The sequence below is a fragment of the Falco naumanni genome, chromosome 9 (genome assembly GCF_017639655.2).
Source record: "Falco naumanni isolate bFalNau1 chromosome 9, bFalNau1.pat, whole genome shotgun sequence".
Classification (NCBI taxonomy): domain Eukaryota; kingdom Metazoa; phylum Chordata; class Aves; order Falconiformes; family Falconidae; genus Falco; species Falco naumanni.
In genome coordinates, this window is record NC_054062.1 from 24,298,812 (window position 1) to 24,320,608 (window position 21,797).

Consider the following 21,797-nt stretch of genomic DNA (forward strand, 5'->3'; position numbering starts at 1 on the left):
ATCTTCCCTTAATGACGTGCCTTATAAAATGAAAGATTTAAGGGTTTAAAAATCAGCAAGTAGCTGTCAGGGAAAAAAAAAAAAAAATCCTGAGGGATTTTGAACAATGGGTCCAACAAGATGTATCCTGAAAGACTGCAAATAATGCATCCAAGTTGGAATAACCAGATCTGATTGGGATGACCATGGTTATGTTTGCACAGTGGGACAAGAGGGAAGTGAAAGCAGCAGCAACAGCACAGAAGTCTAACATTGACATGTTGTATTAAAAAAAGAGGAAAAAAGAAGAAAAAAAAAAGTCGCCTGATTCATAAGCCAGTGAACTGAGAGAAGACATACTGTATTTCTGCTCTTTTGAGGACAATTTGTTTTCAAGCAGCTACCAGATGGCTAAATACCACGACATTTCCTTTTCCTTTTTTTTTTCTTCTTTTCTTTAACAAGAGATCTAGTTCTTCTTGCTCTTTGTTTTTGTTTGTTTTAATGCTTTTACATTGCTGAACCCCATGGTGTTTAGGCATTGTGGCATACTCTTTTTTTCCCCATTGTTTTGTTTTGTTTTTTTTGTTTTCTCCCCTGTGCATTGATGGATGAGGAAAAAAGATCTTCAGCTTTAATGTAATTTCAGATAACAGGCAGATTGGAGTAAGGCTTTTTGTTTGTATTGTCTTGAGGTTTTTTGTTTTAGAGGCCCTTTTTTTCCCCCTGTTTGTTTTAGGTAAGTCATTTTAATTGTACTGAGTAATTAGAAGGTACACACAGCCAAGGGAGCTTTGTTATGGTAATTGCTCAAGAAAACCCACTCCCCAACTACCATTGCCATGTGTTGAGACACGTCTTCCCTCTAGTGGCAATATTAAGGACTCTGGCTTTCACAGTCGGCAAGGTGTAATTGCAATATGACAAACTGTGCTTTAGGGAAAATCCTGTAAATGATCTAGTTTTTTGTTTGGCTAGTCTTTATTTTGTCTTACAGCTTTCCATGGAGACTACCTTTCCCAGTGCTGGGCTAGGGGTAGCAAAAATTTTGTCTTAGGAAAATAATCGTGGCGAATCCTGGGTAATGTCTTACAGCTTGACTTAATTCTAGTCTTCTTTTTAATTACCTGTTTATAAAAACGTTTTTAAATTTGTTGAGATTACTTAATTCTTTCGGAAGAAGCACCTCATTTGAAATAAATAAATAAATTGCATTTATTTTAAATAGTCCATGTGAAAGACCTTTGAAGGGTAATTAACGCAAGTCTCGTAAGACTCTAAGTAAGATGAAAGCGATCTTTCCAAATCTGCTGGAGTGATTTGTTTATATAACTTCCCACTTCTGCTGAATTCTTCTGAGTCTAATAACTTTTTTTTTCTAACCATTTGGCAATTTGTGCTTAGCTACAAAAGCCCTTGTTCAAAAAGAACAGTTTAATAATCTTTTCGCTGAAAATGACTTGAAGGGAGGGTATGGGTTTTGTCTTTTTGCTGCGTTTTTATTAGGGTTATCTTTCTCTGATAAATCATGTAATTATTAACTATTGGGGGGGAAATCTTATTGAACTCCTGGGTTGCAGCTTCTATTGTGAAGTGGAGTTTTGTGCAGAGACTGGGGATTCTTGGAATAAATGGCCAAAGAAATAGATTTCAGTTGGTATGAAAGCTGTGCACAGACTCACACTCACACCCTTCTGCCTGGGGTTTGAGGCTTCAGGTTGGTGTTCAGTGTTTGTCCAGAGCTGTGCAGACAAGAGCAGAAATGCTTATGTGTTTGTATCAAAAAGCAGGATCATACTTCCTTTAAAAACATAACCAAAGACACTTACGGAATGAGATCAGATACAGCTCTATCTTTAGTGAACCATAGTCTAGCGTCTCTGTGGCATTTTAAGCCTTTGGCTGAGAGTGAATACAGCTTTGTGGTTCCCCTGATTCTGACATGATTTGGTGTTCCCATATATTTGTAGGTTTCTGGTGGTTTTTTTTTTTTTTTTCATTAGAGCTTGTTTTGCTATAGGGCTGCTTAACACTGTTCTCAAACGGCTTTTGCAAGGTTAAAGGAATGCAGCTTGGTAACAAGTTTGTGTCATTTTAAATATATACCTCCCAGTAAATAAGGAGGAGCCTTGCAATCAATCCCTTTTAGTGTGTTATATGTTTCACCTGACAACTAAACCCTCTATTGATTAACCATTACTTTGTTAGATAATCTCGTGTCATTGAAGCCACCGTAAAAATTAAACTCTTTAAAATGTTTTACCCTAGCAGCAGTGCGAAAATTGAAAACTTGTTCAGAATTACAGCCAGCTTCCACAAAGAGGGTAGTTTCCAACAAACTGGCTTATGTTTGCATGCTTTACATGCCATATAAAAACATATTAAAGCACTCCAACGTAAAGCTATCTGCTTGTGGCATTGAACCAGGCTACCATTTCAGACTGCTTTTCCTTGGTGAAGAAGCCTTTTGTTTTGATGAAAGGTGAGGAGAAACTTGAACAGTTTTGGTGCAGATCAGATGAGATTTGTAAAGGGGTTGAGCTTTAAAGGTGAGCTTGAGAAATTTGCTTTTCTGGTGCTTGGTTCTGGTTTTCATTTTCTTGGTTTTCTTCCAGGTTAGTCAGTGTTCCCATAGGCACTGGAGCAAATGAAAGGACATACTCTTGATATTGCAGTGTAACATGGGACGCCATTGAATGTTTCACCTAAAATGTAGGGCTCTGCATTATTATTACTTGATACGACATTAATTCTGCTTTCAGTTAGGTCTGTTCACTAGTAACTGTTACTGTACGAACACAAATATGACAATATCAGATGAAATCAAATATCCATGTCCAGCGGTAGGTAACTCGTGTCTCATAGTAGCCAGTAACTGCTGCCCACAGAGAAACATGAGAAGGCAACCATACAGTACTACCTTCACAATATATTCTCCCAGCTTCTTCTGACTTGATTTCATGAGCCAGATGCAGCTTCTTTGCAACATTATAAATACGTTTCCATTAAGACCTATTAAGAAGAGTGACATTAACCGTTTTTTTCCCCTTAAACTTCTAGGGAGAAAAAGTCTGTCTTCTGCATTTTTGCTTTAAACCTTTTAAAAAGGTACTGTAGAACATGCACATGAATTTTCTTTACCCTTTTTATTCATCCCACAAGGCTTATGATGTGTTCTTCTGTAAGAATATGAAAATAAGAAGTTTGTAACATTGCAAATGTAGTAATGGATGTTGAACTGAAGATCACTATACATTTTATTCTCAAATCTGCATCCTTATTTGAATCAGTTATACGTACTCCTTTTGAGAGTATGTGTAACTAATACTATTGAGAAACAAATTGCTGCTGAAGGACTAAATGGTTGTTTGGTAATCTGGCTCTTATGCAGATCTTTAAGTAATAAAATTACTGTGTAGATGTTGATACTCACAGTAAAAGCATGTTCTTCTCTCCTTCCTGTGGCTGAAAGGTTTGGGAAGGAGGAATTTGAATTGGCACGTTTTCAAAGGGCAGACAGGTACTGATAGTGCGGGAATGCCCAGGTCAGTCAGACCCAGCGCCTGCTCATCCAGTGTCGACCCCAGCACTGTCAGTGGAAGATGCTGTTGAATGAGAGCGACTGGGTCTGGCCTCTCTCTGTGCTTGGTTTCCTCCTTCTGCATCATCTCCTGTTTTTACACTAGGGCTGTCTGGTGGATACCTCTGCTGAGTACTCTGTGGACATGCTGTCCATGGGTTTGTGTAATCCCTTTTTGCACTTGGTGATGTTGTTTCTCTCCGCAGTGTCCTGGGACAGCAAGCTCCAGAATTTCACTGCCTGCTGTGTGAAGAAGTGTTTCATTTTACCTGCTTTAAATTTATTTATATACTAGTTCCATCAAGTGTCACTAGTCCCTAGTATCATGGGATTAGATGAACAAGTTCTGTTGGAAGTTCAGTTGATGCTGTTCATGCTTATATGTAATGTGTGGATGAAAGTAATAAAAATTAAGCAATACATTGGAATAATTTTTTTGTATATACATTCTGACATGCGCACAACTTTTGAACAGTTGCTTAGTGAGCTTCCTTCCTTCTCAGAAAGTTGTAGGGGTTTTAGATGTAGCATTTAGTATTTCACATTTGTGTTTTGATTGCCTGCTCTTTCCCATTTGTAAATGTGAGAGGAAAGCCTGTTGTAAGCCCAGCTTTTAAAGCGCTGGCTTGCTACCCAGGTGTGTGCACACCTGTCTTGGGAGGAGAAAGGCTAACTAGATATGAGTTCAGTTCATGGAGCCACAGGCTTCCTTGTTACTTTCAGTAAATGTTTTTGTGGCTGAGCTTTTCATCTGCAAAGTGGAGTTAGTAGTGGCTTTCTTCAAGAGCTCCTCATAAAATTTACAGTTGTGCAGAAATACTGCTAGTGGAATTTTAGGAAATGCAAATGAAAGAAATCACATGTTTATGATAAATGGGTTAGATTATACAAATACTGAATAAAGAATCTTATCAACTCTTCATGTTTTTTCACCTTTGGAATCTGCTTGAATTTAACTAACACGATGCTTATAAATTGAAGGTTGCATGGTATTGTCTGAATGTCAGTGCAAAGCAGATGGTGTCAGCTTTCTGTCCACCAGTTGGGCTGCCACTAAGCCACAATTTATAGTATTTTATGTCATTCTGATCTTTTTCTGAGGAGAAAGTTCTGTGCATACCAGAATGATGGTTTTATGATGTTGGCAAATATTTGCAGGAGACTAAATTGAGTCCATCAGACTTCTGTTTGCTTGTGGCCTAATCCCAGTTTGAATCTGGACCTCCCCTGCTGAAAGATGCACTCTGTTCATTTGCACAACGCTTTGAAAGGATTCATGTGTTTGAATTTTTCAGTTTGTCCTTCTGGATGCAGAGTCAGAAATTGCTAGCTGGCTGCTAGTCACAGCAGATATCAACATTATGACCTGTAAGGAGATCTGCTGGAGCCAGAATATTCTGCATTCCTGTCTGTCACTGGTTAGAGCTCACTGAGAAATAAAACACGAACTACTAAAGCGATGAAGATAGGGCTTCTGTGCTTCACTTTGTTTCTATTTCACGGTGAACTTTAAAGGAGGTGTGTAAAGAAGTAAGGTGGAAAGGACTGTGATTTCCTGAATTTCCCCAAGAGGTTCTGTACTATGCTGGACCAGTACAGATACAGCTGAGCCAGTATATTGATTTGGTGTGGTGGGCAGTAAAGAGTTCCCAACAGTTGGTGCTTACTGTCTTACTCCTGAGCTGGAGACTGTTAGGAACACTGGATTTGTGGATGTATTTCCTATTGCTCAGCAAAACCCCCTTTTAATCTCTTTGCATTCTTGCCTCTGATGTCCTTTGCAGTATGTTCCTCTGCTGGTTTGTGCATTGCTACTGACTATATATATCTTGTGCAGAGTCAGGCCTATGGCAAGAGGGCAAAAAGGGAGATCATTTATTGGTGCTGAGGGAATCTGGCTCTGATGACATAGCTTTGGAGCAGAGGGAGAGGTTTAAGAGCCCTTAGCATGCCAGCGTTGCCTGCAGGTTTTGTAACCTATGGCAGGTTTTGGGTTGAATTAATTTCAAACCAAACAAATAGAAATCCGTAGCAAGCTCTGAAAGAATCTTCGGAGATTGCCAGCAAATATTACAAAGAGAACTGACAGGCAGTTCGTTGCAAATCTTTCTGCGTCCTCCCCTTGAGGCAATCTTAAAAATATCTTGAATGTTAGTATGTTTTACTTAGTGCTCTTGGAAATGTCTTTGTAGCAAGTTTAATTTCATTCTCTTTCAACATGCTTCTTGGGTTTTCCCCATACAACTATTTGAGGTAGCACCATCTTCTCGGTGGTCCATTTACTACTCTTAGAAAAACCAAGTTTGTGCTTACTGTTGGGCTGCCACTTTTGCTTGGGAGCAGCTTTCTGTAAACGGTGACAGGTGCTGGGGTGTTAATCCAATATTGGAGTTCTTAGGTGCTACTATACAACTACTACTAGCAAATGTGAGCTTAATCAAGTAGTAATTAAAAAGGCATTGAAAGTGTGTGTGTGGATCCTCCGTTAGAAACTCATGAGTTCTTCAGGCATCTTAGTTTAAATAGTCAAATCAACCAAAGTGTCACTTTAAGCACACTTTGTAAGTACAGTTCATATGCTGCCCTTCAAAAAGTGAGAGACTGAGTAATGGGTTCTGCAAAGACTCCAAAGTGTGCAGCCCCAGCTGAGGGTCCCCTGGGCAGGGCAGTGTATGAGTTAAAGAAAAAAAAGGCATTTTACTTTAAAAGAAAAAGCTTTCAAAAATGTTCCAAAATACAATAAGTGAGATGTGGTCTGCCTTTGTTTCTTTCTGAGTGTAAACTTCATACTGTCCCCATGTATTTTTACCTGATAAAGACAGGGGACGCTTATTAACGTTTGACTTATGCTATGATAACTAGTGTGTAGAAATTGCCTCGCTGTAGTTGTTCAGGTATACAGCGTTTTGTGAAAGACTGAACAACTGAGATCAGGTATTTTTTCCTTTTTCAATGGAAAATAAGAGAAAAAATCTTTCTTTTAATTTGTATCTCAGAACTATAAAATTGTACATCTCTTCTCAGAGGATGTGCATACCCTGAACATAGGCTTTTGCTGTAAAATAGTTTATTTTGGTTTGAAACGTTTACACCTTAGGAAAAAGGAAATGTAGAAGAGTTGTCGTGGGTTCCTGTGCCAAAAATGTGGTGCCTGAAAGAAAATTGTGTTCTTCTATTCATAACCATTTTAATCTTTCTGCAGACCTACAACAGCTGTGCCAGACTGTGCTTAAACCAGGAAACAGTATGTCTAGGAAGCACTGCTATGAAGACTGAAAATTGTGTGGCCAAAGTAAGTAAGAGAATGGCTTTGGTTTTGAGGGTTTTTTAGCAGATTGTTCTTTGTTAATCAAAGAAAAGTTCTTGTTAAAAATTACAGTTAGGAAAAAAATAAATTAATCAGCAAGTATTTTGGGTAGACTTTTCTGTCTTCAGTGTAGAGATTTCAGACTTGCTGTTTTTCTCTGTTTGAAATGATTACTTGAGTCCTGAGCTATCTAGGATTGAAGGGTTCATTCTGCTACACAAGTAATAGGCTTTTCCAGTGGGATGACCTCAGCCTGCCATGTAATTAGCTGTGCCAACTTCAAATGATAAATGTCCAGATACATGCTAAAATACTGCATGAGAGCTCTTTGTGTCATGGTTCCCTTTCCTAGCTACCAGAGGGGAGGTGCAAAAAGAAACACCTTTCATTAAAATACTTTGAATTTAAGGGAAGAGGAGGAGGGAGATCCTGCAGTCAGAATGGTAAGAAAATGGATATATTCGCCCATCAGAGAAAAGTCATTCCTGGAGAATTGTAGTAAATATGATTGGAAAAGATGAGGTGCCATTAGCCACCTTCGTTTCTTAAAATTCAACCTAACCGGAGTAAAACAATATACATGCAGGGCTGTTTGTGAATGAAAACATTTGAACCGTGATGCAGTATGTATAGAAAGGCTGTGTGAAGGATGCGTTTAGCCTTGTGTAAGCTTCGTATTTCCACTGAAAGGAAGTTCAGAATGGGCATGCAGGACAGATCAGTGTGTGCAGCCATCTGTTACTGAAACCAGCTGGCATTTTGTTGCTCTTCTCTCACCACAAACCTGACCACTCAAAAGCCTGTTTTCTCTTTCAGTTATTTATTCCTTGATCTATCTTGAAGTTGTTTTTTTTTTGGTGGGTGTTTGTTCTGTTTGTTTTCATACTTTGAATGGTTGTTAAAGGTGCCTTGTCCCTTCGGGGGCCACTTTTGTATTGACTTTTAAGATAATTTTCCAGCTAAATCTTTGCTGGGATTTTGCTGGTGAAATTTGCATGTCCCATTACTTTTGATTCCTGTCAGGGAATTGGCCATCATAAAAGTTTTGTCATGGTGCTTGCAAGTGGCTTAGTGGTCATAAACTGTGCTTGACGTGCCAGGTTACTTTCCGCTGGAGAAGCACTTCTGAGAGAAGCTACTAATCTTGGTACAAAGTGCTAGTATTTAATAGCAACACCTCCATTCTTAACTTAGATGACTGGTTATTGCGCACTGCTTCCTAAGGTGCTTTATGAAACAAAGTAGGTGAAGCTCTTTAGGGAAGGCACCAGAGCAGGTCTGACTTAATGATATCGTCGTACAGCATTATTCCGATGCCATGAAGCAGCTCACAGCAAGCTAACTAGAATAAACCCATTCAACCCCATCTGCTTTTTAGCATCTTGTTTGACCTGATCGTCTTACTAAGGAGCAAGGATGTGCAAGAACTACGGCTAATTTAAGTGATGCCTCTTTTAAATGACATACCTTTTAACATCCTATGCCTTAAATGGTAAGGTCTCCTAAAATTATGTTTTCAGTGGGTTTGTGGTAAAAGGTGTCAGTAGGCCTGAAGACAGGAACAGCAAGTCTTGTTTCATGTTTTTGAGGATGAATTTGAACCATCACCCTGGAGATAAATCATACGTTTTTTTAAGTATTGTGTCTCTATATGCTGTAAGACAATATATATATGCATGCTCTAAGACAATTTGCCATCACAAATATATATATGAAAAAACGTGTATACATGCATATATGTACACACACATACATGTATATTTTTGCGTGTGTGTATGAAAACATAAGGACTTTTCTGGCAGTATAATTCCTCTAGTGCTAGCTTGCCTGGCTGTTGTACTCCTTTCTTTTGCCTTCCTAGCTATAAACCAAAATGAGATCAGTTCTAAGAAAGCTTGTCTTTCAAATTCCAGAAGTGTTGAAGCATTTATAAATCCAGTTAGCTAAATGCAGATGGCTCAGTGATGGCATAGGCGAATGGCACAACTGTTAAGTGTTCCCTAGGTGAAGGGCTTAAATGGGATTTAAGGAGTTCAGAGGCCTTCTCCTAGTCTTGTACATATGGCGAGTTTTATCCTCCATGATTGATGTGTCTTACAGCCTTGGACTTTAAAATGTTTTGTCAAGAGGGTGAGTACTGGAAAGTATAGCTGTGGGTTTCTTCATCTGCAGCACTTTTCCAAAAGTGTTGTAGGGTTTTCAATATTTTGTATTTATATTTTTTATTTTAAACTGGCAGTGAAAGATAAAATGGATTGCTTTGGAGATCGTGATTTACCTTTTATGATTCTGCAGTGCAGTATCAGCTCTGACTGGGAACCACAGTCAGCATTATCACATACTTGTCAGACATGTCAGTCAGTCTGCAGGAGAAGCATCTTTCTCTTTTTCTGAAAACAGAATTTCTGGTTCTGCACCTACTTGCAAAAAAGAAAATTGTGCTCTGTTAAGACTGTATTAATGCCATTTACTGATTGTGTGCCTGATGTTTCTAAAGTTTCTTCACAAAATGACATGCAGTTTCCTTTGAGGCAATGTACATCTTTTTTCAGACTGAAGCACTGTCCATCCATCAAACTCTCTTGTGAACAAGTGCTTCTGTACGGGACATCCAGGTGTAAATTACCAACCTAACAACTGGCATTCTTTCTAAAATGGAGGGAAAAGAAGTTTATAATAAACAGATAAGCATTTTTAAGTACAGAAAGTAGCATGGGGCCACTGTCTTTTTGACCACTCAAGGAAGTCTGTTTTTTTAGGAAACCTTGTCTGCCAGGTTTTCTATACAGTGTCACATTGCCGGTACAGTCAGGTGCTCAGTGGCTTTTGCAAACCAATGGATTATCTAGTTTTATGCAGACATTTAAAAATAAAAGTAGAATATTATGCGCTGTTTAATCTTTGCATATTGTTCTTAGGCTGGCTTTTCTGGTGTTTGTCCTCTGAAACTCCATTGGTGGGACTTGGGCACATTTAGGCGGAAGCAAGTAAGAGCAGTAGAAATTATTTCAATGGGGTGTGCATATTTTGACTGAAGAGGTGGGATCTTAAATTAAATATTATATGTTGTCAGGCAAAGGTGTCACCTCTGTGATCTTGTATCATCAGTACTCTTCTGTCCTCAGAATTTTTTCTGTAATCTCTTGGCATCTTTTTGCCAGTTGTCTTTGAGTGACCAACAAGCCTGATGTATATTTAACCTGATGTATTTTAAAAGGAAATGCAATCTCTAACTGTGTTTTTAGATGTGTGCATACACACACACATACATATAAACTCCTCCTGTTTGTCTCTTCAGAAACCAAAAAATGTCTGCAAGGGGACTTCTTTTTATGATAATACTGGTGTGCAACCACAAAATGGACAACTTTCTCAGGAATTGGTGCTAGGTGCTTAAATAAAGTAGAAATATAGCATGAACCTGAGCTCCAAGGACAGGGTGTTTGGTTTTAATGAGGCTTATTGAAATCTGGCCAAATGAGCATCTGTTCCTATTGTTTGTTCCATATTTTGTAAGCCAGTATCTTCAGGCCAGATAATGGTGTTGGTGTGCGCTTCATCCTCAATTAGAGAGGGGCACAGTTAAAAATCCCCGGGCATCTGGTATGTCACTAGGATTCTTGTGATGCTCCTGGGTGTGCAAACAAGTTTCTATTCTGTTCTGCACCCGGGACAACTTACTTTCTGTGGTGACCTTCACACTTTATATTTCTGGTGCTGTCAGGGATGCTCTGGTATGTCTCCAGTCTCCTTGGCTGAGCCTTCACTTGGGTGGATTATATATGTTTCTGTTTTCAAACGGAGGTCTTACCTTTTCACGCTTTCATAATGTGGGCTGTATTAGGGTTTGAGTTTTACTGTTCATTAGATTGTTTTGGAGTACGTTAGGTTTTGCATTTCCCTGGATCATGGAAATACTCTGATTCAAAGTGCTCTTTTCTTTCCCAGCAAGAGGCTGGTGTACAGTTGATCTCATAGAGTTCTACAGTCACTACACATTTCCTGCATTCATTAGATAGGTCTTTGCTGTTTGTCAACTCCTGCAGTCAGTTCCAGTTTGTCTGTATCTGCTATATACAGAAGTGTTCTCAGGTTCATTTCGCACATCAGATTTTTTCCTACATGTGCCAGAGATAGGCACCCTATGGCATACCTGCCAGAGACAGCACACAGACACCTTCTAAATGTCATACAGCATCCACAGGTTTCTACTTAGTTCTGAACTCAGCAGCAGCTGCAAGTGTTTTTCTGTGTCTATCTAAATGAAATTGGAGGAAGAAAAATGGTTACACACACCACCCTTGAAAAATTAACTTCTGTTTCAGACCACACCTTGCTACACACACGTGATAACTGGTCCTGCTTGTTAAGGACCCAGCAAACCAAGGGACTTTTCAGGGTCTTTTAAGCATGTTGTGTTTTCTAGTGAATCATGGATTCTGTTCATCATACTTCTAGATGTGCATGCTGCAGTGGTTACAGTATTGAACTAGGAATCCAGAGGGGTTTATACCCCTTATTTTTAGCACTGTGATTTTTTTCTCTGTGGTCACGATGGCTTTTCTTGCTTCTCTTCAAAACTGGAACTGAATTAAAGTACTCTTCCTGCAGAAATGTAGTGAAATTTAACTGGATGATGCTTTTCTGACCCTTGGATGAAAAGTCCTGCTTAAGCATGTAGTGATGTTCTGCCTGCTTGGCAGGCTGTTTGTAGTGTACAGGGGGACAGAGCTATGTTCTGCTCCATTCTGGAAACACAGAGCAGGGCTCAGCACTTCAAGTATGCTATGTGAAATTTTCTTTCAAAGATGCCTAGTATTGTTTAGCTATAGCTACACATTTTACATTCAAGGATGATTCAGCTAAAGCAAGGAGTGGTGGAAGTAGCTGGTAATTGAAAGCTACCTTTCTTTGTCAGTTCTTTCTGCACTGCTACTTCCGAATTTTTAGAGTAAAAAAAAATCTGCACAATAATAACATTGAGCTCAGAATTTTTATATGAATTCAAAGGAGAAACCACAAGTACTCTTTAATAAACAAAACATTTAGGGTTCCAGGCTGGATATTCCAGTTTGGCAGTAGGACAAATTGATCTGAAGAGTGTCCCTTTTGTACTCTTAAGTCCCTTTATGTCACAGATTGATGGCTTCTCTTTCCTGAGAATGTCCCTGTATTTACTTTGCATGAACAACACAACCAACTCAGATTTCTGCTGTGATATACCACTGAGATGGTGTATCTTCAGATAACGCATAGTTTTCCAGTGCTTTTGAAGCCTTTCCAGTCCTTGAGATTGAAATTAGAGCAATTTAATCATGAACAAATAGTATTTGACTAGCTACGTTCAATTTCCTGATGTTCCTTCCACTGTTTTAATGGGAAAGTATTTTCCTCCATACCTTAATTTTTAGTATTACGCTTCTGTGTAATGATGCAGAGAGGCTGTCAGTGGATATGCTTCCAGCTCCAAACCTCTCAATAGAAGTGTCCCCTTTTGTGGCTTGGATATATATACACCTTTCTCTGGGACAACAGTTTTTGAGGCCATTGCAAACTGGAATAAATGCTGCCTCAGCTACTGGCTAATAGAGATTTAAGCATGTCATTTCACCCTTCTGTTGTGGATATTCTCTGTGTAAAAAGAGGCTTGTGTTAATGGTGGATGTTGCAGGGACATTGCTGGGATTACTTAATGTTCAAAAGGTGCTTTGAAACTGTGAATTCTCAGTATTTAGACAGCACAGGTAAAAAACAGCATCAGAAGTATATCTAAAAGCTTTGACCTAATGATGATATTCCTTTCTTAGTAATATGTCTACTTTTATCTTAATTGCAAGTTTCTCATTTTATATATATATATATTATATAATTTTTGTTTTAGGTCAAGACAACCTTTATGCTTTAGCTTCCCTTCGGTCTAATAACCTCTTCACAAATGACTGAGAAAGAAATGTGATATTCCTGCTCCCCCCACCCCACCCCACCATACACGTTCTCCAGATTTTGATAGACTTGTTTTATTTATTTCCAAAATTATATCCGCAGGAAACAAGCTGTTTAAATTCAGATTATGCTGAAGCAAAATGGTCCTGGTATGAGAAGCAACGTGCTGTTTTATGAGCGCAGAGTCCCTTTTCTCATAACTGATTGATAGTAAATATTTTCCTGAAGAATTATTGCCAACCATGAACAGTGCAACTGTTTCACTTTTTTTTCCGTGCTACTTGCTGTACCAGCCATTGTCTGTAATTAAGATCTACAATTCACAATGCAGACGTTTGCACTTCCTCTGGGTCTGAGCTATTTATAAGGCATTTCAGCTGTTCAGAGTTTCTTTTGAGTGTTAAACTACATGTAAGCAGGCTTCTTTAGTCTTCAGTTAAGCAAACACTGTGGAGTGGTTGTCTCATCTGCTTCTCTTACCACCCAAAAATACTTTGCATGTCAATGAAGCCACAAAATATAAAAGAATGAGGCTTGGGCTTTTTTAAGTGCAAAAGGGACTTTGAAGAATTAGTGATATTAACTGCTTTATAGCTGAGGGTTTGTAAGTGTGTTCTGGAGATCAATTCTCAAAGTTCTGCAGTAAGGATGGTCAGTCAGGTGATAATGCAGATGTGAAAAATAATTTCCAGAGTTCAGTGAACTCGATGGAGATGTTTCTACTTTTTGAAGCCCTGGGTTCAGAATCTTGAGAAAGCAAAATTCCATTACCTGTGAAGTTGATTTCGGTAAATACTGGAAAGGCTCTTAGAAAATCCTCCTCAGGTTTGACTGGTTTTAAGGGAAAACTTTTTCGTGGTGATGACAGTCAACTGGAACAGGTTGCTTGTGGAGGCTCTGCAGCCTCTGCCCTTGGAGGTTTTCCAGACCAGGTTAGATGAAGCCCTGAGCTACCTGGTCTGACCGCCTAATGCACCCTGCTTTGAGCAGGAGATTGAGCTGGAGAACTCCTGAGGTCCCTTCTATACTGAACAACCTGGGCTTCCCTCAGTATACAGGCAGTGAAGAGGTAATAGAAATCATTTAAAATTTAGAATTTGACCTGGTGTCCTTAATCAAAATTCCCCTGTGCCTGTATTCTGTGTGGTGTCACACACACGCACGTTCTGTGTAGTTCCACCCCAAGTGTTTGCTGGTTTGGTGTAAAGGATTAGAGCCTTGAGGTCTTTGTTCAGGTCCTGTCACATTGAGCTTTTAAGGAGTGTTCACAGGGTAAGAGTTATGAAACAAACTGGATTTGCACTTACAAAGTATTTTGGGATCTTTTGTCCTGAAAATGTGAAACAGTTTAGAATCCCAGTCATCAGTGGCTTTAGTGGTAAATGGTGGCAAACGTGAAGAGAAGCATCGCTTCTTAAATAGCCATCTGCAGTGGCGGCACCCTTAGATGGTACAGAATGCAAATACCATTAACATGACATTATGTTTCCAGTATTTTTGAAATGCAAGAATTGAAGAAGTTGTTTGAAAAATATGTCCCAATTCTTGTCTAAGGGTTGTGGTGTGAAACGCTGGAGTGATCATTTCATAGTGTAGCCCACTGCAGGGATGTTGTGAGCGTGGCCGAGTATCACATTTCGGAAGGCAGAGCTAAGTTCTGAGTTCAGCCTAGCCAGAGAGCTGCTAAAAATGAGCCCTTTTTTGTAGACCAGGGGGAGTTAACGTGGGGTAGGCTCCAGTGTCTTTGCTGTTAGGAGCGGACAGGGGAGGGGAAATAGTGTGGAGCGAGTTCATCATCAGGCATGTACTGCAGCATTGCCCACTGATGCATGCCGGATCACCCGCACGCAGAGATCACATGGCTCCTCCAAAAGTCAAACGATCAATTCGCCTCGTTTTGGCTCTGTACTTAATGCACAAACAGTGCGATCTGCAGGGCTGTAATTGCATTGTTAGGGCCAAGGAACAAGCCTGTGCCTTTTCAGCAGACAGCTGGCAGGGAAAGAGGCATGTTGTTAGGAAAGAGAGAGGCAAGGCAAATAAAATTACTGCTAACGCTCAGAGATCGGCAGGAGTCCTACTTGCCTAATCTTACCGGTGGGAGCAAGCGGCTGTTGTAATCCAATTATAGCAGCATAAGCAATTTGTTAGACACTCCGCATAATGTAACAATTTCCCAATAAACTCTGACTTGTAATAACGTCAGCAAGAGCCCACATAAATCTGCCCGAATGGTGGGGGCTGGAGTGTTCGGCTGGGGGCTTGTAATTTGTGCCATCAGCACGTTTTGTGGAGTGTGGTGTGGTGCAGTCTTTCAGTGCAGGAATTTTAAGGAGAAAAGCGTGGCACGCCCCTCCAAGAGAAAACCATTAGCAAGGGTCAAAGGAGATACCAAACGAAGCTGGGAGGTGGCTTTTTTTTAGGAGGGAGGAAAAAATCAACCCCTAAACGCAAGGCTTCAACTGATGAGGATTTAAAAATATTAAAAAGCAGTAATGAAAATTGTAGTGTTTTAAATTACAGCAGAGGGAGGAGGGGGAACTAGAATTACATCTGTTTTGGAGGGGGAGGGAGGAGAACACCCTTCCTCATATTTAAGCCGTTTAAATATTAAAAAAGAAGCTCAAGTATTGAAAGGGATGCACCGTGCTTACAAGACAGAGAAACCACAGATCCTGTCCCAAGCAATTCATAATCTACAAAGGGAAAAATTAAACCTTTTCTGGTATCCAGTTACTCTCCCGTTGTCTTTCTTGCAGCTCCTAGCTGGCTTCATGCATATTGGCACAGCATCTTGATGATGTGTCTGAGAGATAAAACGTAGGTCTAGAACCATTCACTTTGAGCGTACCCCAGTGAATTTAACTTTTTTGGCACAATGATGAATGTCCCCTCTGGTTCATGCAGATCTACACAAAGAACTAATCTAATTTAGATATTATTTAAAAGTAAAATCAGTCTGCTGCGCTCTGCCTGTCACTCTTAGAGCACATTGTGAGTTACAGCATTGTAGCCACCAGTTTAAGGTTTTTGTTTAGCAAGATTTAAGGTATCATATTTCTGTTAATCCCTCTATTTAGCATTTCCCTTTGCTAAGATGCAGATAGGCAGCAGGCAAAATCACGTAGGTCCCTTTATATACACAGCACAGACGCTGTCAGAAGTCCAGGATTTTCAATGTAGTTCTTACCTCTACTGCGGTGTAAAAATGCCTGACTTCATACCACTAACAATACTGTATTCATGTCTTAGCTGTGGGCTGCTGTGAGGCTCTGGTGTGGATTGACATTTCTGCTCTGAATCATTCCCAAGTTGTGGCAGCACAACGCCTTTTCACAGGGGAGAAAATAGTTCCCAGCTGTACAAAACAGTTTCCCTTATCATTTGGAGTCATTTGGAACTGCTGCTTTCAGTCCCAGTGTTTTGATGCCTGGCTACGCAGGCTTCCTTTGCTTAGGGGGGAAAAAAAAACACCCAAAAACCAAACCACTAAAAAACCCACCAAACCCCAAACTGAAGTGTTGACCTTGTACATGCACAGCTCACACAATTATGCCCGTACCGTGTCTGCCGTTATGATGGTACTATATTTTGTGTGATTCTGGAGTGGTTTTACATATTCACCTGTCATATTAACAGCGAGATGATTTTTATTAAAGTGTAAAACAGTACCTGGGACGTTCAGGCAGGCTGCCGTGCAGATAATGTTGCATATTTTGCCCTTCTTTATGTGGAAGTCAAGCTTCCATTGTTCTTAATCTTTGTTGTCTGCCAGCGTATCAAGGTAACAGCCTGAGATCGTGTGTGTTTCCAAAAGTATCCTAATAAGTATTTTCTTTCAACATAAATACACCTTAAAAAGTGTGTTTAAAGAGGGCAGGTATTATCTTAGTTTACCGAAGCTGCATCAATAAATTGCAGTGCTTCCAATAAAGCCACTCAGTGTCTGGGTTTAACTAATGGCTGATTTTCACGGCTTTGACAGTGAGCTGTGTGCGTTATTTTCTCCTGATATTGTAAAAATAATGAGAGCAAATTAGAACAATCAGTTTACCCAGATAGCTGCTGATTGGAGGTGATGGGCAATATGGCAGCGGGTAATCCATCTTCGGGCTCCTGTCACATTAACTTCAGCAGTGTGGAAAAGATCAGGCGGAGCGAGCGGGAATCCTGCCCAATCAGAAAGCTGAAATTAATGAGAAGAGCATTGTTCTGTGATCAACCTTTTAATTAGCAAGAGTGGAGATGGAGGGAGTGATGAAGCTGGCAGCACAGCTGCACAATGCTGGGCATGTTTTCGGTGAGGGGGAGGAAAAACATGGGTTTTAAATTACCCCTTCTGTGCTCCCTGTACACCGGCAGTGTGTCTTCATTCTAAACCCCTTAAAAGATCTTAATAAACAGCCACATCCAGGTTAATATTGCAAACATGGCTGTTACTAATGAGTAGTTTCAAAGTAGGTCCTTTCGGGGGTCATTTAGGAAAATGTTGATCACTGTTTACAAAAAAAGAGAGAGAGAGAGACTTGGTTTGGTGTTAGATTTAAAGTTTCACTGCATGAAGGAAAGGAGAGGAGGGAGACAGATAAAATTAGAGTAAGGGACTGCCTGTTTTATTACTCCCCTCCTTATTTAGTATATGTTTGAAATAAGATTCCTCAGCATATATTTGAAATGAGACTCCTCAGTTAAAAATACCATGCATGCCATGTGGCTTTCAGCAGCAAAAAGAGAGATCAAATACTGCGGTGATTTGCTAATGCTCCTTTTTGTTGGTTGTTTTTTTTGTTGTTGTTGTTGTTCATTTTTTTTGCGGTAGTATTTCTCAGTTTATTCATTTACCAACAAGAAATTGTAATTTGAAAGATTTGGCTGCTGTAATTGCTGAGAAGATTGACTTGATCTTTTTTTTTCTTTCCCGTGTGGTTTGATAAAATTGCAGTTTTCTCAAGTATATTCTAAAAATAGACACTGGAATTAATGACTGTCAGATCTGAATACCAGTCTTAGGAAAATCAGTGTTTTTGTAAAGGGGAAAAAATAATGTGGGGGAAAGAGTGATATTAGGGGGTGGTTTCTGGTAGAGAAAATAAAAAATACTACAAAGTAGTATGCACTGCAGGGGAATCCAGCTACTTCTGATTAACATGGTTCCTGTTCTTTCTTCCTTGCTCTCTGCATTGTGTTTTTCAGGCGTTTCTTTCCTCCTTCCCCATAATTCCCAAAGAAGTTGTAACGGTTGAAGAGTGAAGCTCCTCATTCTGCACACAGTGCCCATGCTGCTTTTCTTTTGTTTTTCTAATCAGAACGTGGGCTTTCTTCACTTCTAGGTATCCCACTTTCTGATACTGAAAAGCAAGTAAAATCTTAACCAGTCTGCAAGAGAAGCCAAAAATCAGTGCATTGCACACAGCAAACTGTACAGGCTGTTTGTGTGGCTCCGCTGTGAGCTCACACCCATCCGTCAACGCTGCATTGCTTACCTTTAGGTAGGTAGTAGTAAACAGGTGCAGGTGAGGTTGGTTTCTTTGGGTTTTAGTTCTAGACAGATCTCACCATCTTTGCTTACTATAGTATTTTGAACTTTCTTACTTTGTAGCAGTGATGTAACCTTTTCCCTCCCCCTCTAAAAATGATGGGGCTTTGTAAGAGTTCAGTGATATCCCTATAGTTTTTGTAGCTTGAAAGATACTGTGTCTCTGGAAAAAAGTTGACCTGGTAAACCACAGACCTTTTGTACTATCTAAATCGTTTGTATTTCTAATATAATAGTGAGTGGGGCTTGTGGTTCTGCCTGTAAAAAATACCTAATGTTTTCCTTTATAAGAAACAGTTTGAAATTTTTATGACTTTGCTACTATTTAACCCTTTGAAGTAAAATTTTATTTCAGCCTCAGTATGATTCCCTTCCACTCCCTGCAGCCTGAGGCAGAAATAAAGTTTGGTGTGTGGGATGAACAGTATTCACTTAACTAACAGCTGCTCAATATTTTATTTTATTTGTGGTGTTTGTTCTGTGCCCTGGGCTGTATTTATTGCGTACCTTTCAAGCCCTGGTCAGAATATGGAAATACAAACTTCCTCCTGGGGGTTTCCCCTGTAGTTTGTGTGCTTCAAAAACCTTAATTAATCCTTCCGATGTTTCTTGGGGTGAGGACTGGACTCACAGCATCCTTTTTTTGTGGTGAAGTTCCAAAGTTAGTGTTACAGTTGAAAGCTAGGGAGGAAGTAGTTTATTTATAGTAAGCAATGAGGCCTCACAGGAGGAATATTAGATTAGAAATTATGGCTTCAGATTTTGAGACATCTTTTGTCTTTGTCATGTTCTGCTTTTCCATCTCAGTTCTTCCATCTGTAAAGGGGTATAATGCTGCTTAACATTTCCTTATTACACATTTGGGGATTTGGAAACGTGGTATCAGTTGAAGCTTAAGCATTATTTTTGTTTATATACACCTAATGCTGATTTGGGCTCTGTTCCTGTGGCACTTTCTCTTTCCCCAGGTCTGTCTGCATTTTTAAAAGGCTGTGTTAGACATGTATCTTGGGAAAGATGCACTTGCCAATGGGTGCAGTCAAATTTGCAATCAAACATGATCCTTATGGGAGACAAGGGGAAAGTCTAAGAAGAAGTGGACACTTTCTAAGCCAAACATTCTTGTTGTTGCATAAAACACACAAAGCTCTCAAAGCCTTTTGTTCTCCTTTAATAAAATATAAACCCAGTAAATTATTCCACAGCTGCTTAAATCAGTTTGTCAGTTCCCAAAGAGATTCCCTTGTGGGTTGAAACCAAGTGGTAAATTCTTGCCCAAAAGTAATCTTACAGCAGCAGAATAACAGGAAAGAAGGCGATGTGTTACAGAATTCACCTTAAGCATGGAGCCACTACCGTGACTCTGTAATGGGATGTCCCAGCATGGGGTATAATATCATAAATAGTGTAAATATGCCACATGTGAATTAATAGGCAGCCTAAGGATTGTTAATGTTTACATACATGTTAAAATGAACATACAGCTAATCTTAATTATTTTTTAACCTAGTAAAATAGTTCTGTTGTAGGTCCTTGTTGGGTTTTGCAACTGGATGATTTTGTCAGTGCTAGAAGTTCTTTGGGTTTTTTTGCATCCTATTTTATGTTACTTTGATTTAAAAGGTTTCACATATTTTTCAAACTAAGTTGTATTTTGCATTTTCTCTGCAGTTTTTCCAGCCTCTGTTCTCCCACCCCCATGCACAGCTCTTCCTGTTCAGGCCCCTTCAGTTTAAGAGCTGCTTTGAGACTGGGGGAAAAAATCATTGTCTGGGGTGTCTTACTTTGCCTTTTTTGCCTGACCTCTCTGAAGTTTTTCCTTTGCCATCCTTCAGGATCAGATCTGTGTGTAGAGTGTTACTACTTCGTGTCTTCTCTCTGAGGCTCAGTCAGCTTAGGGAGCATTAACATAATTCTGCAACACCCTGCAAGGTAGCTGCATAGTATCTCAGGAGAAGAACTGTGTCTTAACCAGGCTCAGACAGAAACCTGTGGAGAGCCAGGAGTAAAAGTTGTCCTCTAGCCATACTGGCAGTCTAGTCTTCTGCTTTAAGTGCAAGTTCATCTCTCCTTTCACAGAGGTACTTGCTCACTTTCTGGACTCCGACCAATTTTAATCACAAGTTCAATAACCATCACCTCTTCATTGATCTCCCTCTAAAATACTCCTCGTATGAATGTAACTTTCTGAACATCAGGATTAACATAAAAGGGAACCCCACAGAGCAATATACCTACTTTTGTAAAGCCTAGTGATGACCTGAGGCCACCACAGAGGCTTCTGATGTACAGCCAGGTTCTCACACAGTGTTGTGTGTGCTCTAAGGAGGTTACAGCTCTGTCGGCTTCTGCGATCTAGAGATCCTCACCCAGCCAGGACTCCTCCCTCTGTAGAGGGGTGGCTTTCATCTTCAAGTAAGCTATCCAGAATCCATGTACAAACTGCTGCAGGGCATATTGCTGCATGGCAAGTCATACAGACAAGCCAGGCTAGTCTGGATCTAATAAAGAAAATCATTACATCATCAGAGTTTATACAGGAAGAAGTTTTCCCAGAACCATTCCCTCTTTCTCACACTCTCTTTCTCGCCCTCTTTCTCACCCACTTTCAAAGAGCTCCCACAACCTCAGTAAACATTGCTAGAAACAGATGCTTAAGCAACCAAGGCCACAACAGACTGTGTTCGAGTAACAAAAGTTCCTGAAGCATTTCCCCTGTGATGGCCCCAATCAGAGTGCTAGACTCCATGGTTCCTATCACGTGCACTTCCTAGAATATACATGCTTTGTCCAGCACACCAAAAGCCTTCCTGAATATTGTTTGTGAAGCCAAAACTAAGTCTCTTTCTACTATGTGTTAGAATTTTCCTACTTCTAGATAAACTCTCTATATTTTATTTATTCCAGTTATCAAATTCTGTCTTTGGTCTTTAAGGGCTAGCAATATCTCTACTAGCTGTTGACAGAACGTCAGCAATATTTTCTTTAAAATCTCTCCCCCCCCCCAGTTAAACTGGGTCACATTTTTCAGACCAAATTTAACTCAGAAGATGTTTTTATGTGTTTGAAAAAGTAATAGTAAGTATATATCTGAAGGTTTTGTGTGTTTTTTCCAGCTGTATAATCAGTATTACTATTCCCCAGAAATACTTCCTTGCTTGAAAATTACAGTAGTATCTTTTTATAGGTGAAACACTTAGAAAGTTGGAAGATTCAGAAGTTTTCACTTGATTTTAACTGTACCCTTTTCATACATAGTATGAATCAACATGTGATACATGGTAACTTTGTTTCTCAAGTAATGAAACATGGTATCTGATCTGTAAAATGTAAGTACCTTAATTTTTTTTTAATAATATAAAAACACAAGGAGAACATTTATTTAAAGACAAATAATTTTGTAAGTTTACCTATTAAGGTTTTAATAGCTAAACAGTTATTTATGAACTATT

General features: G+C 39.6%; 1 protein-coding gene across 6 annotated transcripts in view; it reads left to right on the forward strand.

Annotated features, from left to right (window-relative positions):
- The window catches only part of BTRC (beta-transducin repeat containing E3 ubiquitin protein ligase), a 116,816-nt gene that overhangs the window by 54,035 nt on the left and 40,984 nt on the right, over positions 1-21,797 (forward strand). For 5 of the 6 annotated variants that reach the window (XM_040606005.1, XM_040606009.1, XM_040606011.1 and 2 more), the window contains one exon: positions 6,762-6,851. The exons of the other annotated variant lie outside the window; for it this stretch is intronic. In XM_040606005.1, coding sequence (XP_040461939.1) covers positions 6,762-6,851 — 90 coding nt within the window. The remainder of the gene's footprint in view (positions 1-6,761; positions 6,852-21,797) is intronic. 6 annotated transcript variants of the gene reach the window in all.